General features: G+C 43.9%; 1 protein-coding gene across 1 annotated transcript in view; it reads right to left on the bottom strand.

Annotated features, from left to right (window-relative positions):
- The window catches only part of LOC144488154 (integrin alpha-1-like), a 66,321-nt gene extending 50,125 nt beyond the window's left edge, over positions 1-16,196 (bottom strand). The window contains exons 1-4 of the mRNA XM_078206175.1: positions 16,056-16,196; positions 13,136-13,278; positions 10,058-10,201; positions 5,449-5,541 (exon numbers count right to left, since the gene is read on the bottom strand). Of these exons, the coding sequence (XP_078062301.1) occupies positions 5,449-5,541; positions 10,058-10,201; positions 13,136-13,278; positions 16,056-16,191 (516 nt within the window). The 5' untranslated portion in view covers positions 16,192-16,196. The remainder of the gene's footprint in view (positions 1-5,448; positions 5,542-10,057; positions 10,202-13,135; positions 13,279-16,055) is intronic.
- Positions 16,197-17,355: the final 1,159 nt, after the last annotated feature.

A 17,355-nucleotide genomic window follows, 5' to 3' on the forward strand; every position in this document is an offset into this window, starting at 1 on the left:
GTTGACAGATATTTATATCCCAGCAGTCACATTTAAAACTACCAGTTCTCTCTCAATGTAAAAAACATGATGTCTCTTTGTCTCAAAAGTAGAATTAACTTTTCAAACAGATTTAATTCTGGGTCAAAATCCTGGGATTCCCTCCCTAACAGCACTGTGGGTGTACCTAGTGTACCTAGCGGTTCAAGAAGGCAGCTCACCACCATCTTCTCAAGGACAATCAGAGATGGGCGATAAATGATGGCCTAGAAAGCGATGCCCACATTCTGTAAATGAATTTTCAAAAATCCACTTCCAATTTGCCACCTCAAATTCTCATATTGAACCAGCAGGTTCAGTTTGGTGGAATTTTAAGTCCATAAGGGAGGGTGGTGGCCTAATCAGCCATGGCCTTGGACAACGGCTCCAGCCTTGACTTCAGGCAACCTGAAACTTAGTTGCACCAGTGGCCAGGGAGAGTCTGGTGGGTGTTCAGACCTTAGAGGGGAATTGGTGGTGCTGTTGGGTGCTCAGAAATGAGGGCTACCCAGACCTCGACAGTCTAATTTTTTCCCACAAGGGGAAAGATGAGGTTACCTTGGCCCAGTGAGGTGTGTATGTGTGGGGGTGAGTGACTGAGTGAGTGTGTAAAGGCTAGTGCATGTCACTGAGTGAGTGTGTAAAGGCTAGTGCATGTCACTGAGTGAGTGTGTAAAGACTAGTGCATGTCACTGAGTGAGTGTGTAGAGGCTAGTGCATGTCACTGAGTGAGTGTGTAGAGGCTAGTGCATGTCACTGAGTGAGTGTGTGGAGCCGAGTGTGAGTCTGACCTAGTATGTCATTTTCCAATTCACTCTCACTACCACACACCAACACTTTTCCACGTTCCCACTCACACTCACCTACTCACATCACACTGACTCTCTCATACGTTGTTGGTTTTTGCTACTTACTCTGTTTTAACTTAACAATTTATTGCTATGACATTGCTGTACTTTTGCTCGGCAATTGTTTCTTTCCTTAAAATCTCAACATTTTAACATAATTCAGCTTATTGCTGTGTCAAACCCTATTTTCCAAAGATTTATTAATCGGTCCCTTGAATGAGAAAAATCTGCAAATATGGCCCCCTGAGCACAAAGCTTGGACAAGCCTGGTCTAAGTGTCACTTATTTCAATACACAATGGATTTCACCCTGGGGCCTTGCTTAACAACCAGAAACCAGTGTTACATAACTAAGACAAACTGTTGGAAGTTATATGTGGTCATTGTTTGACTTCCGAAGAGAAACAGGGTGAATTCTATGGACGTTCACAAAGGCAGATTCTCTTGTCTCACCAGCAGCACATCCCCGCCATGGGTTTCCTGGTGACATCAATGCAGAATCCCATTGACAATGGTGGGAGCAGAGAATCTCAGCACCAGTGATTGGTGCGCCACCTCCCACTGCTGGGAAACACGTGGCTGGGAGACCCGCAGTATCCCACCCACAGTAGCTCCAGGCAAAAAGCCTGCACTGACTATCATCTTACCATCAAGCTAGTCGCAGCAGAAAGAACTCTGGTCCTCATCAAAACTATTGGAACACTGGACGTTATGCCCTCAAGCCTAACACAACTCTATGTGCTTTCAACCTTAGTGGAAGTCTTGTACTTGGAAAGACGGATCACCCTGCAACAGATGATCTCCCTTCTGAAGAAACATTTCATTAAATCTCTGATTCTAGACTCCAGACACATGTAAAACACTAACTTGTATTTCAGTGTGGTCTGGTCTTGAACCTCCTTCCTTTCCCTTATCCCTCTTTGTATTGTATGAGTGAAAAAAGGGGCAGACATCCGTGGTAGGGAAGTTGTTGGAGAGGATTCTTAGAGACAGGATGTATGTGCATTTAGAACAGAACAATCTCATTAGTGACAGACAGCATGGTTTTGTAAGAGGGAGGTCGTGCCTTACAAATTTGGTGGAGTTTTTTGAGGAAGTGACAAAAGCGGTTGACGAAGGAAGGGCCGTGGATGTCGTCTATATGGATTTCAGTAAGGCATTTGACAAAGTCCCTCATGGAAGGTTGGTTAAGAAGGTTAAGGCTCAAGGGATACAAGGAGAGGTGGCTAGCTGGGTAGAGAACTGGCTTGGCCATAGGAAGAAGTTTAACAACACCAGGTTAAAGTCCAACAGGTTTATTTGGTAGCAAAAGCCACACAAGCTTTCGGAGCTCCAAGCCCCTTCTTCAGGTGAGTGGGAATCCATATGGTATGCTTGCCTTTATAGGACAGGGTATAGAGTATAAAAGCTGGAGTCTGATGTTGCAGCTGAATAGAACGCTGGCTCGGCCACATTTGGAATACTGCGTCCAGTTCTGGTCGCCGCACTACCAGAAGGACGTGGAGGCTTTAGAGAGAGTGCAGAGAAGGTTTACCAGGATGTTGCCTGATATGGAGGGTCTTAGCTATGAGGAGAGATTGGGTAAACTGGGCTTGTTCTCCCTGGAAAGATGGAGAATGAGGGGAGACCTAATAGAGATGTACAAAATTATGAAGGGTATAGATAGGGTGAACAGTGGGAAGCTTTTTCCCAGATCGGAGGTGACAATCACAAGGGGTCATGGGCTCAAGGTGAGAGGGGTGAGGTATAACTCAGATATCAGAGGGACGTTTTTTACACAGAGGGTGGTGGGGGCCTGGAATGCGCTGCCAAGTAGGGTGGTGGAGGCAGACACGCTGGCATCGTTTAAGACTTACCTGGATAGTCACATGAGCAGTCTGGGAAATGAGGGATACAAACGAATGGTCTAGTTGGACCAATGAGCGGCACAGGCTTGGAGGGCCGAAGGGCCTATTTCCTGTGCTGTACTGTTCTTTGTTCTTTGTAAAAGAGAAGACGCTGGAAAATCTCAGCAGGTCTGGCAGCATCTGTAAGGAGAGAAAAGAGCTGATGTTTCGAGTCCAGATAACCCTTTGTCAAAGCTAAAAGGCATAGAAAGTGGGAGATATTTATACTGCAGGGGGAGAGAATGAAAGATGAGTCATAGCCACAGAAACCAGGAGAAAAGACTGCTAATAGCTGTCCACAGAGAGAATAAAGGGTGTGAAAGGCCAAACGGCAGAAAAGCTGTAAACTGTGACAGATTGACAAAGGATCATCTAGACTCGAAACGTCAGCTCTTTTCTCTCCTTACAGATGCTGCCAGACCTGCTGAGATTTTCCAGTGTTTTCTCTTTTGGTTTCAGATTCCAGCATCCGCAGTAATTTGCTTTTAGGCAGACATTGAAAACCCATTCTCTGAGTTTTGTCTGTGGGTGTGTCTGTGTGTCTGTCTGTGTGCGTGTGTGTGAAATAAACAAACCACCTCATTTGATCTCATCTCGGGTTTGCTGTGCAAGTTATTCATAGAGGATTGGAACACTCCACATTTAAGGGTTGTGGAAAACACACCTTACACTTATAAAAAATCAAAACTCAAAGCAACACCTTTCCGTTAATGGACGGGTAATGAGAGGAGAAATCAGGGTTGTTTAAATTAAATCCCCCTGAACATAACACAAACCACAAACAATTGGAATCTTTGAGTATCGTGGCATTTTCAACTTTAATACTGCCATGCCACATATCCAGATGAGATCATTCTCAGAATTAAAATAATCCCTTCTCTGTTTTTCCATAGCATTTAATCTCACTGAAGTCACTGACTCAACAAATATATCTTTTCCAATAACCCCAATTGTGCTTCTATTTCAGTTATGAGGATATTGATGTACACATCAAAATTGATTTATTGAGAAGAAAGTTAACTTCTCATTATGTAACATGTTGCTATTCTAAAAGATTTGTGATCTTCAATCTTATCCAATCTCAGACCCTCTCCGCAAGTGCAAATTTCAACTTTAGATTAGTTAACTGATCTGAGAGCCTGTAATCAATGTCAATTATTTGACATTGAAAGTCAATAATTATTTTATTTCCAGATTATCAATAAGTTATAAAGTGGGAATTTGAAATGGCCCGAGTTTGTAGAACACACACAACATGGAAACTGTGAAAAGCTCCAGGCTCACAATGCAACATTACACCTGAAAATAATTACAAATTAAAGATTGTTTAGAAGTTTGACTTTCACTCATTGAGACTCTCCTGAGAGTTCCAGATGGTGATAGAGGCCTCACTTCAGCTCTTAGTTGAGTATCTGATTCACTGCTCGCTGCAACATGCGCCAGTTACAAAACCTGCAAACTTTGGAGCACGTTGGCAAGGTGGGGATTGGCGCACATAGCAGTGCAATTTACTGGATGTCAACAATCTTGTCATGATGTGGAGATGCCGGCATTGGACTGGGGTAAACACAGTAAGAAGTTTAACAACACCAGGTTAAAGTCCAACAGGTTTATTTGGTAGCAAAAGCCACACAAGCTTTCGGGTCTGGAGCTCCGAAAGCTTGTGTGGCTTTTGCTACCGAATAAACCTGTTGGACTTTAACCTGGTGTTGTTAAACTTCTTACAACAATCTTGTCAGCATGGAAGAATCTGAGCCATTCTGTTACTGATTAGTTTCAACCTTGGAAATAATGGCCTGGATCTTTTCTGGAGCGGCAGTCAGAGGCAGATCGCCACTTCGCTCTCAGTTACTTACCTGGAAATTAAAACGCTCTTTTATCACTCAACCTTCCACTCAGGCCAAGTGAGAACAATCAAGTGCAGTGAACTCCTGAGGCCTTCTGTTGAGGGCAGCCGACAAGCATGGGAAGAAGAGAAAAGAAAGGCCGCTGTGGTGTTATTTTGAAAAAACAAGTTTAAGCTGTACCCTCCTTTTATGAAAAACAGCCATGGGTAGAACAAACACGGGAAGAATGTACAAATTCCACACAGACAATAACCCAGCTTGGAATCGAACCCAGGTCCCTGGCACTGTGAGGCAGCAGTGTTAATCACTGTGCCACCATGCCATCCTAAAATCAGAGTGGAGAATGTGGGCATCGATCCCACTACCTCTCACATGCTAAGCAAGCGCTCCACCATTTGAGCTAATTACCCAACTATGTAGGTGGCCCCATTCAGTTTCTGATTAATGGTAGCCCTCAGGATGTTAATAGTGGGGGGATTCAACGATGGTAATGCCATTGAATATTGGTATTGGGTATTGGTTAGATGCTCTCTTGTTGGAGATGGTCCTTGCCTGACACAAATGTTACTTGTCACTTACCTGTCCAAGATGTTGCTGCTTCTTAGACTGTTGGGACCACTGAATAATGCTAAGCTGCCTTTGCGCTGCTTGTGTCACCTCAATATTGGCAAGGGGATCTAAAATGGGTATTAGACCCCATATTTACACATGTGAGAGGCTTAACACCTAAATTAAAGCATGCACCAGAAACACCTCCAAATTTGTCGGAATCATTATGAGTTCTGATGTTCTCCAGGTGTCCTTTGTGTGTGTGGCGTTTTCAACAGAATACAATACTTTTCTTCCTTACCTCATTCGATCTGCCTGAATGAAGGGGTGAGACAGAAAGGCAACCACACTGCTGCTTCAGTGGCTCAAGCATCATGTCAAATTGAAACTTCTTCTAAAATAAGAAAAAAATTAAGGATGAGATGTCGATTATAATGCTATTTTAACCAGTGTCGATGTGTTTAAGGCTGTGACAAATGTTTATTGCAATTTGCTGAGCTTGTGGCGACTAGGGGAATTTCACAGTAACTTCATTGCAGTGTTAATGTAAGCCTTACTTGTGACTACTAAATGAAAATTTTAAACTTTTATGTTATGGAGGAGGATAGGAGTCAGATCATGGCTGGAGGTTTTACACGTCCTGTGCTGCTATTAAAAGTTTATTGTAAGTCTTGTCTAACGCCTCTATTGAGTAAGGGAAAGAAGTGGAAAAATGCTTCAGCTTTAAAAGTCATACATTAATGATGAATGGCATTGGGGTGAATGCAGGCAGCCATACCTCATTCGTATGGCTGCCCCCGTCACTTAAGTGACCAAGTAAGGGTCACTTCCTGCCCTCTTGCTTATTTCTGCTGGCATCAGCTGTGTGGGGAGACAGCCAGATAAACTCTGGTGGCCTTCCAATGGGTTCGAAGGGTTGGGGTGGCACTCTATGGCCCACAGAGGGGCCACCCAGTGGCAATATAGCTGCCCCCATGCCTAAATAGCCACCATGGATCCTGGCTCAACCCCTGCCCCCCACCCCCTCCACCGATCCACCCTCCCAGACCTCACAGTTGCAAGGATCTGCCTGCATGACCCCAATTTTCCGAAAGAAAATTAAACATCTTGGGGAGTCTGATCACCCTGGAGCTGTGGCCCCAACGATAGCCATCATTTGCAGCAGCGCTGCTGATTCTGCTCAGATATTCGCTCACTAATTGGGCCGGCAGCTCCTATGGATGGGCTGTTATTCTCAGTTGGTTGGCAGCCTTGGTGGCAGACTGTTAATTGACCACTGGCTGCAAGCTGCTGTCCTGGATCCTGCCACCTCCCAAAATGGGGTCAGCTTCCACTTTCACTCCTGGTGGTGAGGTTTCAGCTTCCATGGGAAAATTCAACTCCCAGAGTCAGGTTTACATATTTCAGAATCAATGAGCTGTGTTAAAATTCAGATCAATGCCAACTCTGTTTGAACAGTGTATTACTGTTCACCAATGTGTGAATGCTGAGGAGAAAGAAGGTGAAAAGAAAGCTATTCCTGGTTCTTTTGGGGAGAGTGTGTGCATCTGTCATCGGGCTTTCTCTCACTACATGCTGCATAGTGACTCCTGTCTTTCATATGGATTATATAAATCCTGTATTATTTAACATTAAAATAATAATCCGAAACAACACTCTCCAAGAAAGATATTTCTCATTTTGGCAACATTTCTTGAATTTGTCCAAAAACTGAGAAATAGCCATTTTAATTTGAATAATTAATCATTTTAATAATGAAGAGGCTTAAATTGAAGTGTTTTAATTTTAATGCTTCTAATAACTTAATTTTAAATGTAATAAAACATTAAATGCTTCAGAGAAGCATTGGGAAACAAAGGCCTGAAATTTCCTGTCGGTTCAAAGGCTCCCTCTGTTTTAGCAAAAATGCTGGAATCTGGAAGTTCCGCCTTCAAACCTGGTCCACATTATATTTGCTGGGGAGGGAATTGAAGTTGCTTCTAAATTGCAGATCCAGGTTCACAGAGGCAATTGCACGTTACAGGCAGTTGCTTCAGTCATATCTGGTTTTCACTCGTGGGATGTCCAAAACACGACTTGTGCACTTTAGACCTGGCAAGAGAAGATCTAAAGATGCCAGTGTTCTCTGGAGAGCTAGCACGTCCTTTTAGATATGGTCCCAGGACACTTTTGGAAGGGGTAAGGTGCATTTTTGGATTGTTAAAAGCAGACGGGCGAGATTCTAAGGGCCCATTTGCCACAGGCGCAAATCCCGTTATGGCTGCCAACTTTTCTAAAGAGGGGCACCCTACTTCTCCCTTTTGAAAAGGTGCCCCAATCTTAAAATTGAATTTAAGACCCCTCCCCCCGACACTGCACAGATATTGGGACACCCCCAGCTGATAAGGGGAACACCCCCAAACCCACACACGGCGAAGGGGACAGTTCCACCCCACCCCCCCCCCCCCCCCCCCCCCGCCACAACGGATAAGGGGAGCCCCCACACTTACACAGAAGGGGAATCCCTGCCAATGGAAGAGGGAATTCCCCCCACTGGCACTGCCATGGAACACTCCCAGGGTGCTGGGGAGCTACCAGGGTGCCAGGAGCAGTCCCCTCAGCCCTCAGGGGTCACAGGTACCTCTGTGCCCCTGGTGTGGTCATCACAGCTGGTTTTCATTTCTGATTGGCGCTGGTGTGATGTCATGCCGCTGGGGAGGGGAAGAAATATCATGGATGGCGTTACGCCGTCAAGCCCTTAAATAATATGCTAATTTAATTTAAAGCCTGTGCATCAGGTCCACACCCAGAAACATCAGTGACTAGTGGTGTGCCTCAGGGATTTCAGTGACTAGTGGTGTGCCTCAGGGATCAGTGTTGGGACCGCAACTGTTTGTGATTTACACAGATGATTTGGAGTTGGGGACCAAATTCGCAGATGGCACTAAGATGGGTGGAAGAGCAAAGTGTGCAGAGGACGCTGAAAGTCTGCAAAGGGATATAGATAGTCGAAGTGGGCGAGGGTCTCGCAGATGGAGTACAATGTTGGTAAATGTGAGGTCATCCATTTTGGTAGGAATAACAGCAAAATGGACTATTATTTAAATAGTAAAAAATTGCAGCATGCTGCTGTGCAGAGGGACCTGGGTGTCCTTGTGCAGGAATCTCAAGGAGTTGGTTTTCAGGTGCAGCAGGTAATTAAGAAGGCAAATGGAATTTTGCCCTTTATTGCTAGAGGGATGGAGTTTAAAAACAGCGAGATTATGTTGCAGCTGTATAAGGTTCTGGTGAGGCCACACCTGGAGTATTGTGTACAGTTTTTGTCTCCTTACTTGAGAAAGGATATACTGGCACTGGAGGGGTTGCAGAGGAGATTCACTAGGTTGATTCCAGAGTTGAGAGGGTTGGCTCATGAGGAGAGACTGAGTAGACTGGGGCTCTCCTCATTGGAATTCAGAAGAATGAGGAGAGATCTTATAGAAACATATAAAATTATGAAGGGAATAGATCAGATAGAAGCAGGGAAGTTGTTTCTCCTGGTTCGTGAAACTAGAACTAGGGGGCATGGCCTCAAAATAAGGGGAAGCAGATTTAGGACTGAGTGGAGGAGGAACTTCTTCACACAAAGCGTTGTGAATCTGTGGAATTCCCTGCCCAGCGAAGCAGTTGAGGCTACCTCATTGAATGTTTTTAAGGCAAGGATAGATAAATGTTTGAACAGTAAAGGAATTAAGGGCTATGGTGAGCCGGTGGGTAAGTGGAGCTGAGTCCACAAAAAGATCAGCCATGATCTTATTGAATGGCGGAGCAGGCTCGACGGGCCAGATGGCCTACTCCTGCTCCTGGTTCTTATGTTCTTATTTGCCGGAATTTTACCGCCAGATCCTGCCCGAGGCCAATGGGGAATCCGGTCTGTGAGCCTCGCCCGCCCCGATTCTGGGGCGAGTGTGCCTGTAAAAGTCCTGCCATTGTGTCATTGGAGAAGGGTGGGGAACATCTCAAACAGATCTCGCCGGCATAAATCCCATTTTTGGCAACCAAAAATATCAAAAAAGTTTACCTTGGATTTTGATTAATTTTAAATTTAAAAAAATTAAAAGCATACAAAGCAACATTTTAATCTGAAAAAAGTAGGTCTGGGTTGGAGGGAGATGGGTAAAGCCAGAAAAATATGCTTGTCTCTAACCTTCCATTTCTTGTTTGGACCGAGGCTGAAAGTTGAAAAGAGGGAATTTTGAAACCTTTTCTTTATTAATTGGTGGGACATGGGCATTGCTGGCTGGCCAGCATTTATTGCCCATCCCTTGTTGCCCTTGGAGAGCAGTTGAGAGTCAACCACATTGCTGTGGCTCTGTTGGCCAGACTAGGTAAGGGTGGTCAGATTTCCTTCCCTAAAGGACATTAGTGGACTAGATGGGTTTTTCCAACAATAGTTTCATGGTCATAAGTAGATTCTTAATTCCAGATTTTTTTTATTGAGTTCAAATTCCACCTTCTGCCGTGGTTGGATTTGAACCCAGGTCCCCAGAACATTAGCTGAGTTTCTGGATTAATAGTCTAGCGATAATACCACTAGACCATCACCTCCCCACAATTAATTTAATATGTAGCTTTTGAAATCAGCTACTAGTCAGATTTCTCAGGAATTGAGTAACTGGCAGCGCCCTTGAGGCGAGCGCTCAATATCTGCCTGAGAAGCCTTGAACAACCTTACCTGTTGCTGTGGTTGGCCAGCTCCCAGTCTGAGTGGGGACTCAATGGTCACGTGATAATATGGCTTCCGAATGCAAATTTTTAGTATGCTCTCAACAAAATAAAATTGAATTATTTTGAAGTTTTAAAGTAAAATTACTGGATATTTGGTGCCTGGTATGATTTTATGACATGCTTGTAACTGTACTTGACAGATGCATCATGTTTAAATGTATCACCTTTTTTAAACTGTACACATAAACTCTCCCTTGTTCTTCTTTCTCAGTTCCCATATACATAGGAGCGCCAACCAAAAGAATATCAGTTAAGGAATCTTTATCGATGTCAACAGCACACACAGAGCTGCCAAAGTACGAACCAATCTGAAAAAAAGAAATGGCATTCATGTCACACAAGCAGAAAAAGTATTTGCTTCTCTCAGTATGCAGAAATACAACTGACCTTTAGTTTATTCATTCATTTTACTGCAGTGATTCTGGGGCCTTCAGGGAGCAAAGGTGTAGTTGGCTTAACCGTAATACTGAATGGATTCCAGAGGAAGAAACCACACAACAGCAACAATAGTTTGTATTCATCTAGCACCTTTAACACAGAAAAACATCCCAAGGTGCTGTCTAAATGTGTGAGAAAAAGATGGATGCTGAGTCAATGATGGCAATATTAAGATGAGTGAACAAAAGATTGTTCAAGGATGTTTGCTTTAATTGTGGTCTTAAAGAAGCAGAGGGTGCTGTAGAGGCCGAGGGTTTTGGGAAAGAAATTTCCACAGCCGTCAAGCCAGGGCAGCTGCAGATACAATACCAATGGAGAAGATAAAGGGATGGAAGATGTGTGAGAATTACAGAGTTCTAGGGGTGAGGGCATTGTGTGGCCTTAGGGGCTTCAGAGTTATACTGGTGATGCTGTGGAGAGATTTCAACACAAGACTGAAAATTTTAAATTTGAGACACTGAAGGTTGAGACCTAATACAGATCAGGGTGATGGGTACGTGGAGCTTAGTGATTGATCAGATATGGGCAGTAGAAATGCTTAAGAAATCAGTTTAAGTTCTCAGAAGATGGAGACTGGGGGGCTGGAGGTGACAAAGAGAGAGCTGAGGGCTTCATCCACAGATAGGGTGAGGTAGAAATGGAGGGTGGTGCTTTAGGGGGGTAGAAATAAGTGGTTCTTGTAGCAAAGAGGATATGTAGTTGGGAACTCAGCTCAGAGTTGAATACAATATCAAGTTAGCAAACAATCTGTTTCAACCTGTGCCACTGGGGTGGCCTGGTGGCACAGTGGTTAGCACTGCTGCCTCACAGCGCCAGGGACCCGGGTTTGATTTCCGGCTTGGGTCACTGTTTGTGCGGAGTTTGCACATTCTCTCTGTGCCTGCGTGGGTTTCCTCCGTGTGCTCCAGTTGCCTCCCATACTCCAAAGATGTGCAGGTTAGGTTGATTGGCCATGCTAAAATTGCCCCTTAGTGTCAGGGGGTAAGTAGGGTAATGGGGATAGGGCCTGGGTGGGACTGTGGTCGGTGCAGACTCGATGGGCTGAACGGCCTCCTTCGGCACTGTAGGGATTCTATGAACCTGTGACTGCAGCGACTGACATGGTTCCTGACCATAACTTGTTCTGGCAGAAAGAACTGCATTTTTGGATCAGGTATGTACAACTGGTAGCAACACCATAAAATGGACAAACCTGAAAATGGGTTAGTAGTATTAATGGCCCAATCCTGTTCAATTGGCCCAATACTTGCTTAATGCATGCAATGAGGAGAAAATCTAATATCTGCCAATGTTACAGATTTATTGCTACCATACATGTGTAAGCTACAGATACCATGACAAAAAACCTGTAACATAGGAATAGCTGTTGGATTTATTTCTTGTGGGATGTCTGTAATATTCCACTCCAAGGCAGTGTGAGAATACCATTGACAGCAGGTTTCCTCCAAATCACACACCATCCTGATGAGGACACATCTCACTGTTCCTTCATATCCTGGAACTTGCAATCTAATATCAATGTGGAAGCACCATGAGCACAAAGACTATAGCAGTTAAAGGAAAAGGTCATCATCACCTCCTCAGGACAAGTAAGAATGGGGAATAAGCACAGGCATCATTGCCTACATCCCAACAATTTGTTTTTTAAAGACATTTTAAAGACATTTGCCTTTATCAATCAAGGCATGGATTACAAAAGCAGGGAAGTCATGATGGAGTTGTATAGAACTGAGGTCACAGCTGGAGCACTGTGTGCAGTTCTGGTTATTCTCCACGCCACGTTATCAGAAGGATGTGATTGCACTGGAGGGGGTGCAGAGGAGATTCACCAGGATGCTGCCTGAGATGGAACATTTAAGTTATGAAGAGAGGTTGGATAGGCTTGGGTTGTTTTCATTGGAGCAGAGAAGACTGAGGGGCAACCTGATCGAGGTGCGCAAAAGTATGAGAGACTTGGACTGAGTGGATAAGGAGCAACTGTTCCCTTTAGTTGAAGGCTCAGTCATGAGGGGATATAGGTTCAAGGTGAGGGGCAGGAAGTTTAGGGGGATGTGAGGAAATTTGTTTTACCCAGAGGGTGGTCTGCCTGGGAGGGTGGTGGAGGTGGGTTGCCTCACATCCTTTTAAAAGTATCTGGATGGGCACCTGGCACATCATAACATTCAGGGCTGTGGGCCAAGTGCTGGCAGATGGGATTAGGTGGGAGTTCAGCTGTTGTTATTGTGTTGGTGCAGACTTGATGGGCCGAAGGTCCTCTTCTGCACTGTACGATTCTATGATTCTACGAAAGTTAGGTGCAGAGGCTGAGAGATTTGAAGAAGATAATTTAACAAAACTGGAATCCAGCTAGCAAAACTGTACTCAATGTTTCCAGACCACGTTACCATAGCTGTAATCCATATTTAATTGGAAACACCTGATTCAGTTTCTAAGTGCCCCACTTCCTGTACCTCTAAATGACATTCAGCTTTTACTGATTATCATGTCAATAGTGAATTAAAGACTCTGGTTTCTCATGCGTTCTTTAGGCAAAACCAGACTTCTGAGGTCATACATAATGTTAGATTGTTATGTGATGATCTGCTCTGAACTAGGAATTGGGAAACAAGTTTCAAATTTAGATAATTAACAAAGAAAATAGAACCCTCTTATATCTTTTCTCATGCTGCACCATAAAATTTGATTAAAAAGTATAGTCAGAAAAATATTAAACTCATTTGTTTCACATAATGCAGAAATACTATCACAATGTTCAAAAGGATACAGCTGAGCATAATGGTGATGTAATTATGTTAGTGAAATACCTGTTTTCCTTTCAGAGTCTGTAAAATATTTGTCCTCTGGCCCTTTGAAGTGTAAATAATAACTTGTCCGGTATGATTGTATCGAGGTTGCCCAGCAACATACCACACATCTCCAACAACAGAGACAGAGGTCAGAGAGTAACCTAAATATTGGAAATCAATAGATTGCAGTGAAAGTTCAAGCAGAGAGTCAGTGTTTTGTAAAATTTTCAATGCTATGAAAAGTGCTTCTGTCTAGTGTGCAAACTCTGCCAGGTTCCTGGTTTATTAGATTTGTAGTATAAGTCAGAAATAGCTATCTTCTTTATATATATGCTAAAATAGAAGATGGAATTAAACTGGAGCATCTTTTTATTCAGATATACCTGTGGTGGAAATAATATATCTCAATTAGGATCAGAGCATCTAAAATTTTTAATTGAAGTGTTACCCCTTTATAGGAACATAAGGACTAGGAGTAGGATTCGGCAATTCAGCCCATCGAGTTTGCTCTGCCATTCAATATGATCATGACTGATCTAATCTTGGCCTCATCTCCATCTTGCTGCCAACTCCCAGTAACCCTTCATCCCACTGCTAATGAAAAACCTCCTTTAATTTGTTCCGGTGGGTTCCGCACTCTGGGTTAAAGAATTCCACAGATTCATGACCCTTTGAGTGAAGTAATTTCTCCTCATTTCTGTTTTAAATCTGCCACCCCTTAGCTTAAAACTATTACCTCTCATTCTAGAAAGTCCAAAAAGGGGAAACATCCGCTCCACATCTACCCCATCAATCTCTTTTAGCATCTTATATGCCTCAATTAGAGCTCCTCTCATTCTTCTAAACTCCTGTGCATAAAGGCTTAAACTGCTCAATCTCTCTTCATAAAACAAGTCCTTCATATCTCTCAAATCAATCTAGCAAACCTTCTCTGAACTGCCTCTAATGTATTTACGTCCTTCCTCAATTAAGGGAACCTAAACTGTGCGTAGTACTCCAGATGTGATCTCACAAATGCCCTATACATTTGCAACAGCACTTCCCTACTTTTATATTCTATTCCATTAGCAATGAATGCCATGTTGCCTGTTGCACCCGCATACTAACTTTCTGCGATTCATGCACAAGGACACCCAGATCCCACTGCACCGAAGCATTTTGAAGATTCTCTCCCTTTAGATAATAAGTTGCCTTTTTATTGCCCCCATCAAAATGGATAACCGCACACTTATCCATGTGCTACATTTTGGCCCACTCACCTAACCTATCATTTCCATTTATAAATATCTTATTTTCTCCTTGTAACTTGCTTTCCCACCTATTTTAGTGTGACCTGTAAATTTTGCTATAGTATATTCTATCCCTGCATTCAAGTCATTGATATAGAATGTAAATAATTTGGGTCTCGGGATGAACCTTGTGGCATCTCATTAGTTACATCTTGCAATTTTGCAAAAGACAAATTTATCCTCACTCTCTGCTGTTTAGCCAATCCTCCAGCCAAGCTAAAATATTGCCCCCAACCCCGTGGGATCTTACTCTGACTATTAACTTTTTGTGTGGCACCTAATCTAACGCCTTCTGGAAGTCCAGATACACTACATCTCCAGGACCCCCATTATCCACTTTGCTTGTTACATCTTTGAAGAACTCTAGCAAATTAGTCAAACACAATTTACCCTTCATGAAACCACTTAAGGGCATCAAATGAAAGGCCATCCATAAACCTTCCTGCCACAGACTTGATCAATGGAGGCAGGTAGGTGGTTGGTCTCCCAACATGTACCCTCCTGCCTCAATTAAATGTCCCCTCCACACTTCCAAACGCATGACTGGGGTGGCATTAAGTTCCACCCAGTGATAGAGGGAGGCTGGGTAGGGGGCAGAACACCCACACAAGTGAATACCCTGATGGATACTAATGCAGAACTCAGAGCCAGAGCTCTACTATCCACTTAGCAGGACTTAGCAGGATCCAGTTAGCACTGCTACCTCACAGCACTAGGGTTCGATTCCCAGCTCGGGTCACTGTCTGTGCGGAGTCTGCACATTCTCCCCGTGTCTGCGTGGGTTTCCTCCGGGTGCTCCGGTTTCTTCCCACAGTCCAAAAGATGCATGTGTTTGGTGGATTGGCCATGCTAAGTTGCCCCTTAGTGTCAGAGGGACTAGCTAGGGTAATGGGGTTATGGGGATAGGGTCTGGGTGGAATTGTGGTCAGTGCAGACTCGATAGGCCGAATGGCCTCCTTCTATACTGTAGGATTCTATAATTCTAAGGCACTTAGGAATGGGAAAAATAAAAAAAAGGGTGGCACGGTAGCACAGTGGTTAGCACTGCTGCTTCACAGCTCCAGGGTCCCGGGTTCGATTCCTGGCTCGGGTCACTGTCTGTGTGGAGTTTGCACATTCTCCTCGTGTCTGCGTGGGTTTCCTCTGGGTGCTCCGGTTTCCTCCCACAGTCCAAAGATGTGCGGGTTAGGTTGATTGGCCAGGTTAAAAAAATTGCCCCTTAGAGTCCTGGGATGCGTAGGTTAGAGGGATTAGCGGGTAAAATATGTGGGGGTAGGGCCTGGGTGGGATTGTGGTCGGTGCAGACTCGATGGGCCGAATGGCCTCCTTCTGCACTGTAGGGTTTCTATGATTTCTATGACTATCTGGAATGGATCTGAACCATCTAACTTCGGACTCAAGAGCTGGGGATGCCAATAATAAATCAAAGGTTCACCTCACAACATTTCCCAATGATGAGTTTTGTAATTAATCTATGCCGGAAAGCCACATTCATCCCAACTAATATGTTCCTAATTTGGAACATTTAAATCTTGTAGCTGAGGCTATTCTACCATCAGCTTCATACTTCAGCATGCATGTAAAAGTACATGTTGCCACAGCAACACTGAGTGATCTGTAACACACCAACAATTCAATGATTATCTTACCTAAATATCCAGCAAGAGGTTCATTGCTTTCTTTTAATTTGTTTATAAATGTCTCATTGTCGGGAATGATCACACCATTGTTATTAAGCAAAAGGACTGTTCCATTCCAATCATAGGCTCCAACTGCTCCTAACATGATCCTGTCCTAGTGTTTAGAATGAGGAAAATATACAAGAGTACAGTGATATAATTTCATACTGGAAAAACATAACTCAATAATCAAAGCTTGAATTGTCCTGTAGGCTGGTGAACAGCTGGAAAGGGCTAACAGTAATAAATAAGAATTGAAGAGGGAGTTTCCAAGTTGATACTTTGCCACGGTTACATGGAATCCTTCTTCTTCTTAGGCAGTTTCTTGGGATTGAGGATGATTTGCTGCCACTCTGATTCAATGGATTCTGAGGTGGCTGATCCGCTCATTATGTGAACTGCAGAGTCTGCCACATGCAGGGCAGGTGGTGCTTGAAGACTTGTGTAGATGAGTTGTTTGAAGGTTTGTATGCTCTGACACCGGACCTTGCCGCTGCGTGTTCCTCATGAAGTCTTCAATGTCCTTTTGTGTCCTCACGAAGGACCCTCCTCTATTCTTGTCAGTCACAAACCCATGAATTGGGAGCGATGTTTGATCTCTTCAGAGATGCTTTAGGACATCCCTAACGTGCTCCCATTGTCCTCCTGTGAGGAATGAATTCCAGATAGAGCCGTTCCTTTGGGAGCCTGGTGTCAGGCATATGAGCGACATGTCCTGCCTAGTGGAACTGGTTTAAGTAATTATCACCTTGAAGCTGAACATGTTGGCTTGGAGAGGACACTGCTGTTCAACCACTTTTCCTGCCACTAGATTTGGAGCATTTTGCAAAGCCATCACTGCCAGCACTTTTACAGTGTTTTGAGGTATCTGATATAGAATAGGCAAATTGTCCAAGCGTATAGGAGCACAGGGATCACTGCTGTCTGGTGAAACATGACCTTAGTCTCGAGTTTGAGATCCTTGTCCTCATATTCTCTTTTTCTCAGTCAACCATAGGCTGAGCTGGCACAATGGAGGTGATGATGCATTTTGTTGTCCATGTCTACCTGTGTTGAGGGCAGGGTCCCAAGAGATGAAAAATGGTCCATATTTCCCAAGACCTCATCATTGATCTGAATTGGTGGGGGAGGTGTTTAGCTGAGGGAGTTGATTGGAAGAGGAACTTAGTTTTCAATGTGTTTAATGGAAGCTCCGTTTTCATAGGCTTCAGAGAAGGAGTTCACAATGATCTGAGTGAGCGCACACACAAGGGTCATCTGCATTCCAATG

This window comes from Mustelus asterias, unplaced genomic scaffold (assembly GCF_964213995.1).
Source record: "Mustelus asterias unplaced genomic scaffold, sMusAst1.hap1.1 HAP1_SCAFFOLD_1334, whole genome shotgun sequence".
Classification (NCBI taxonomy): Eukaryota; Metazoa; Chordata; class Chondrichthyes; order Carcharhiniformes; family Triakidae; genus Mustelus; species Mustelus asterias.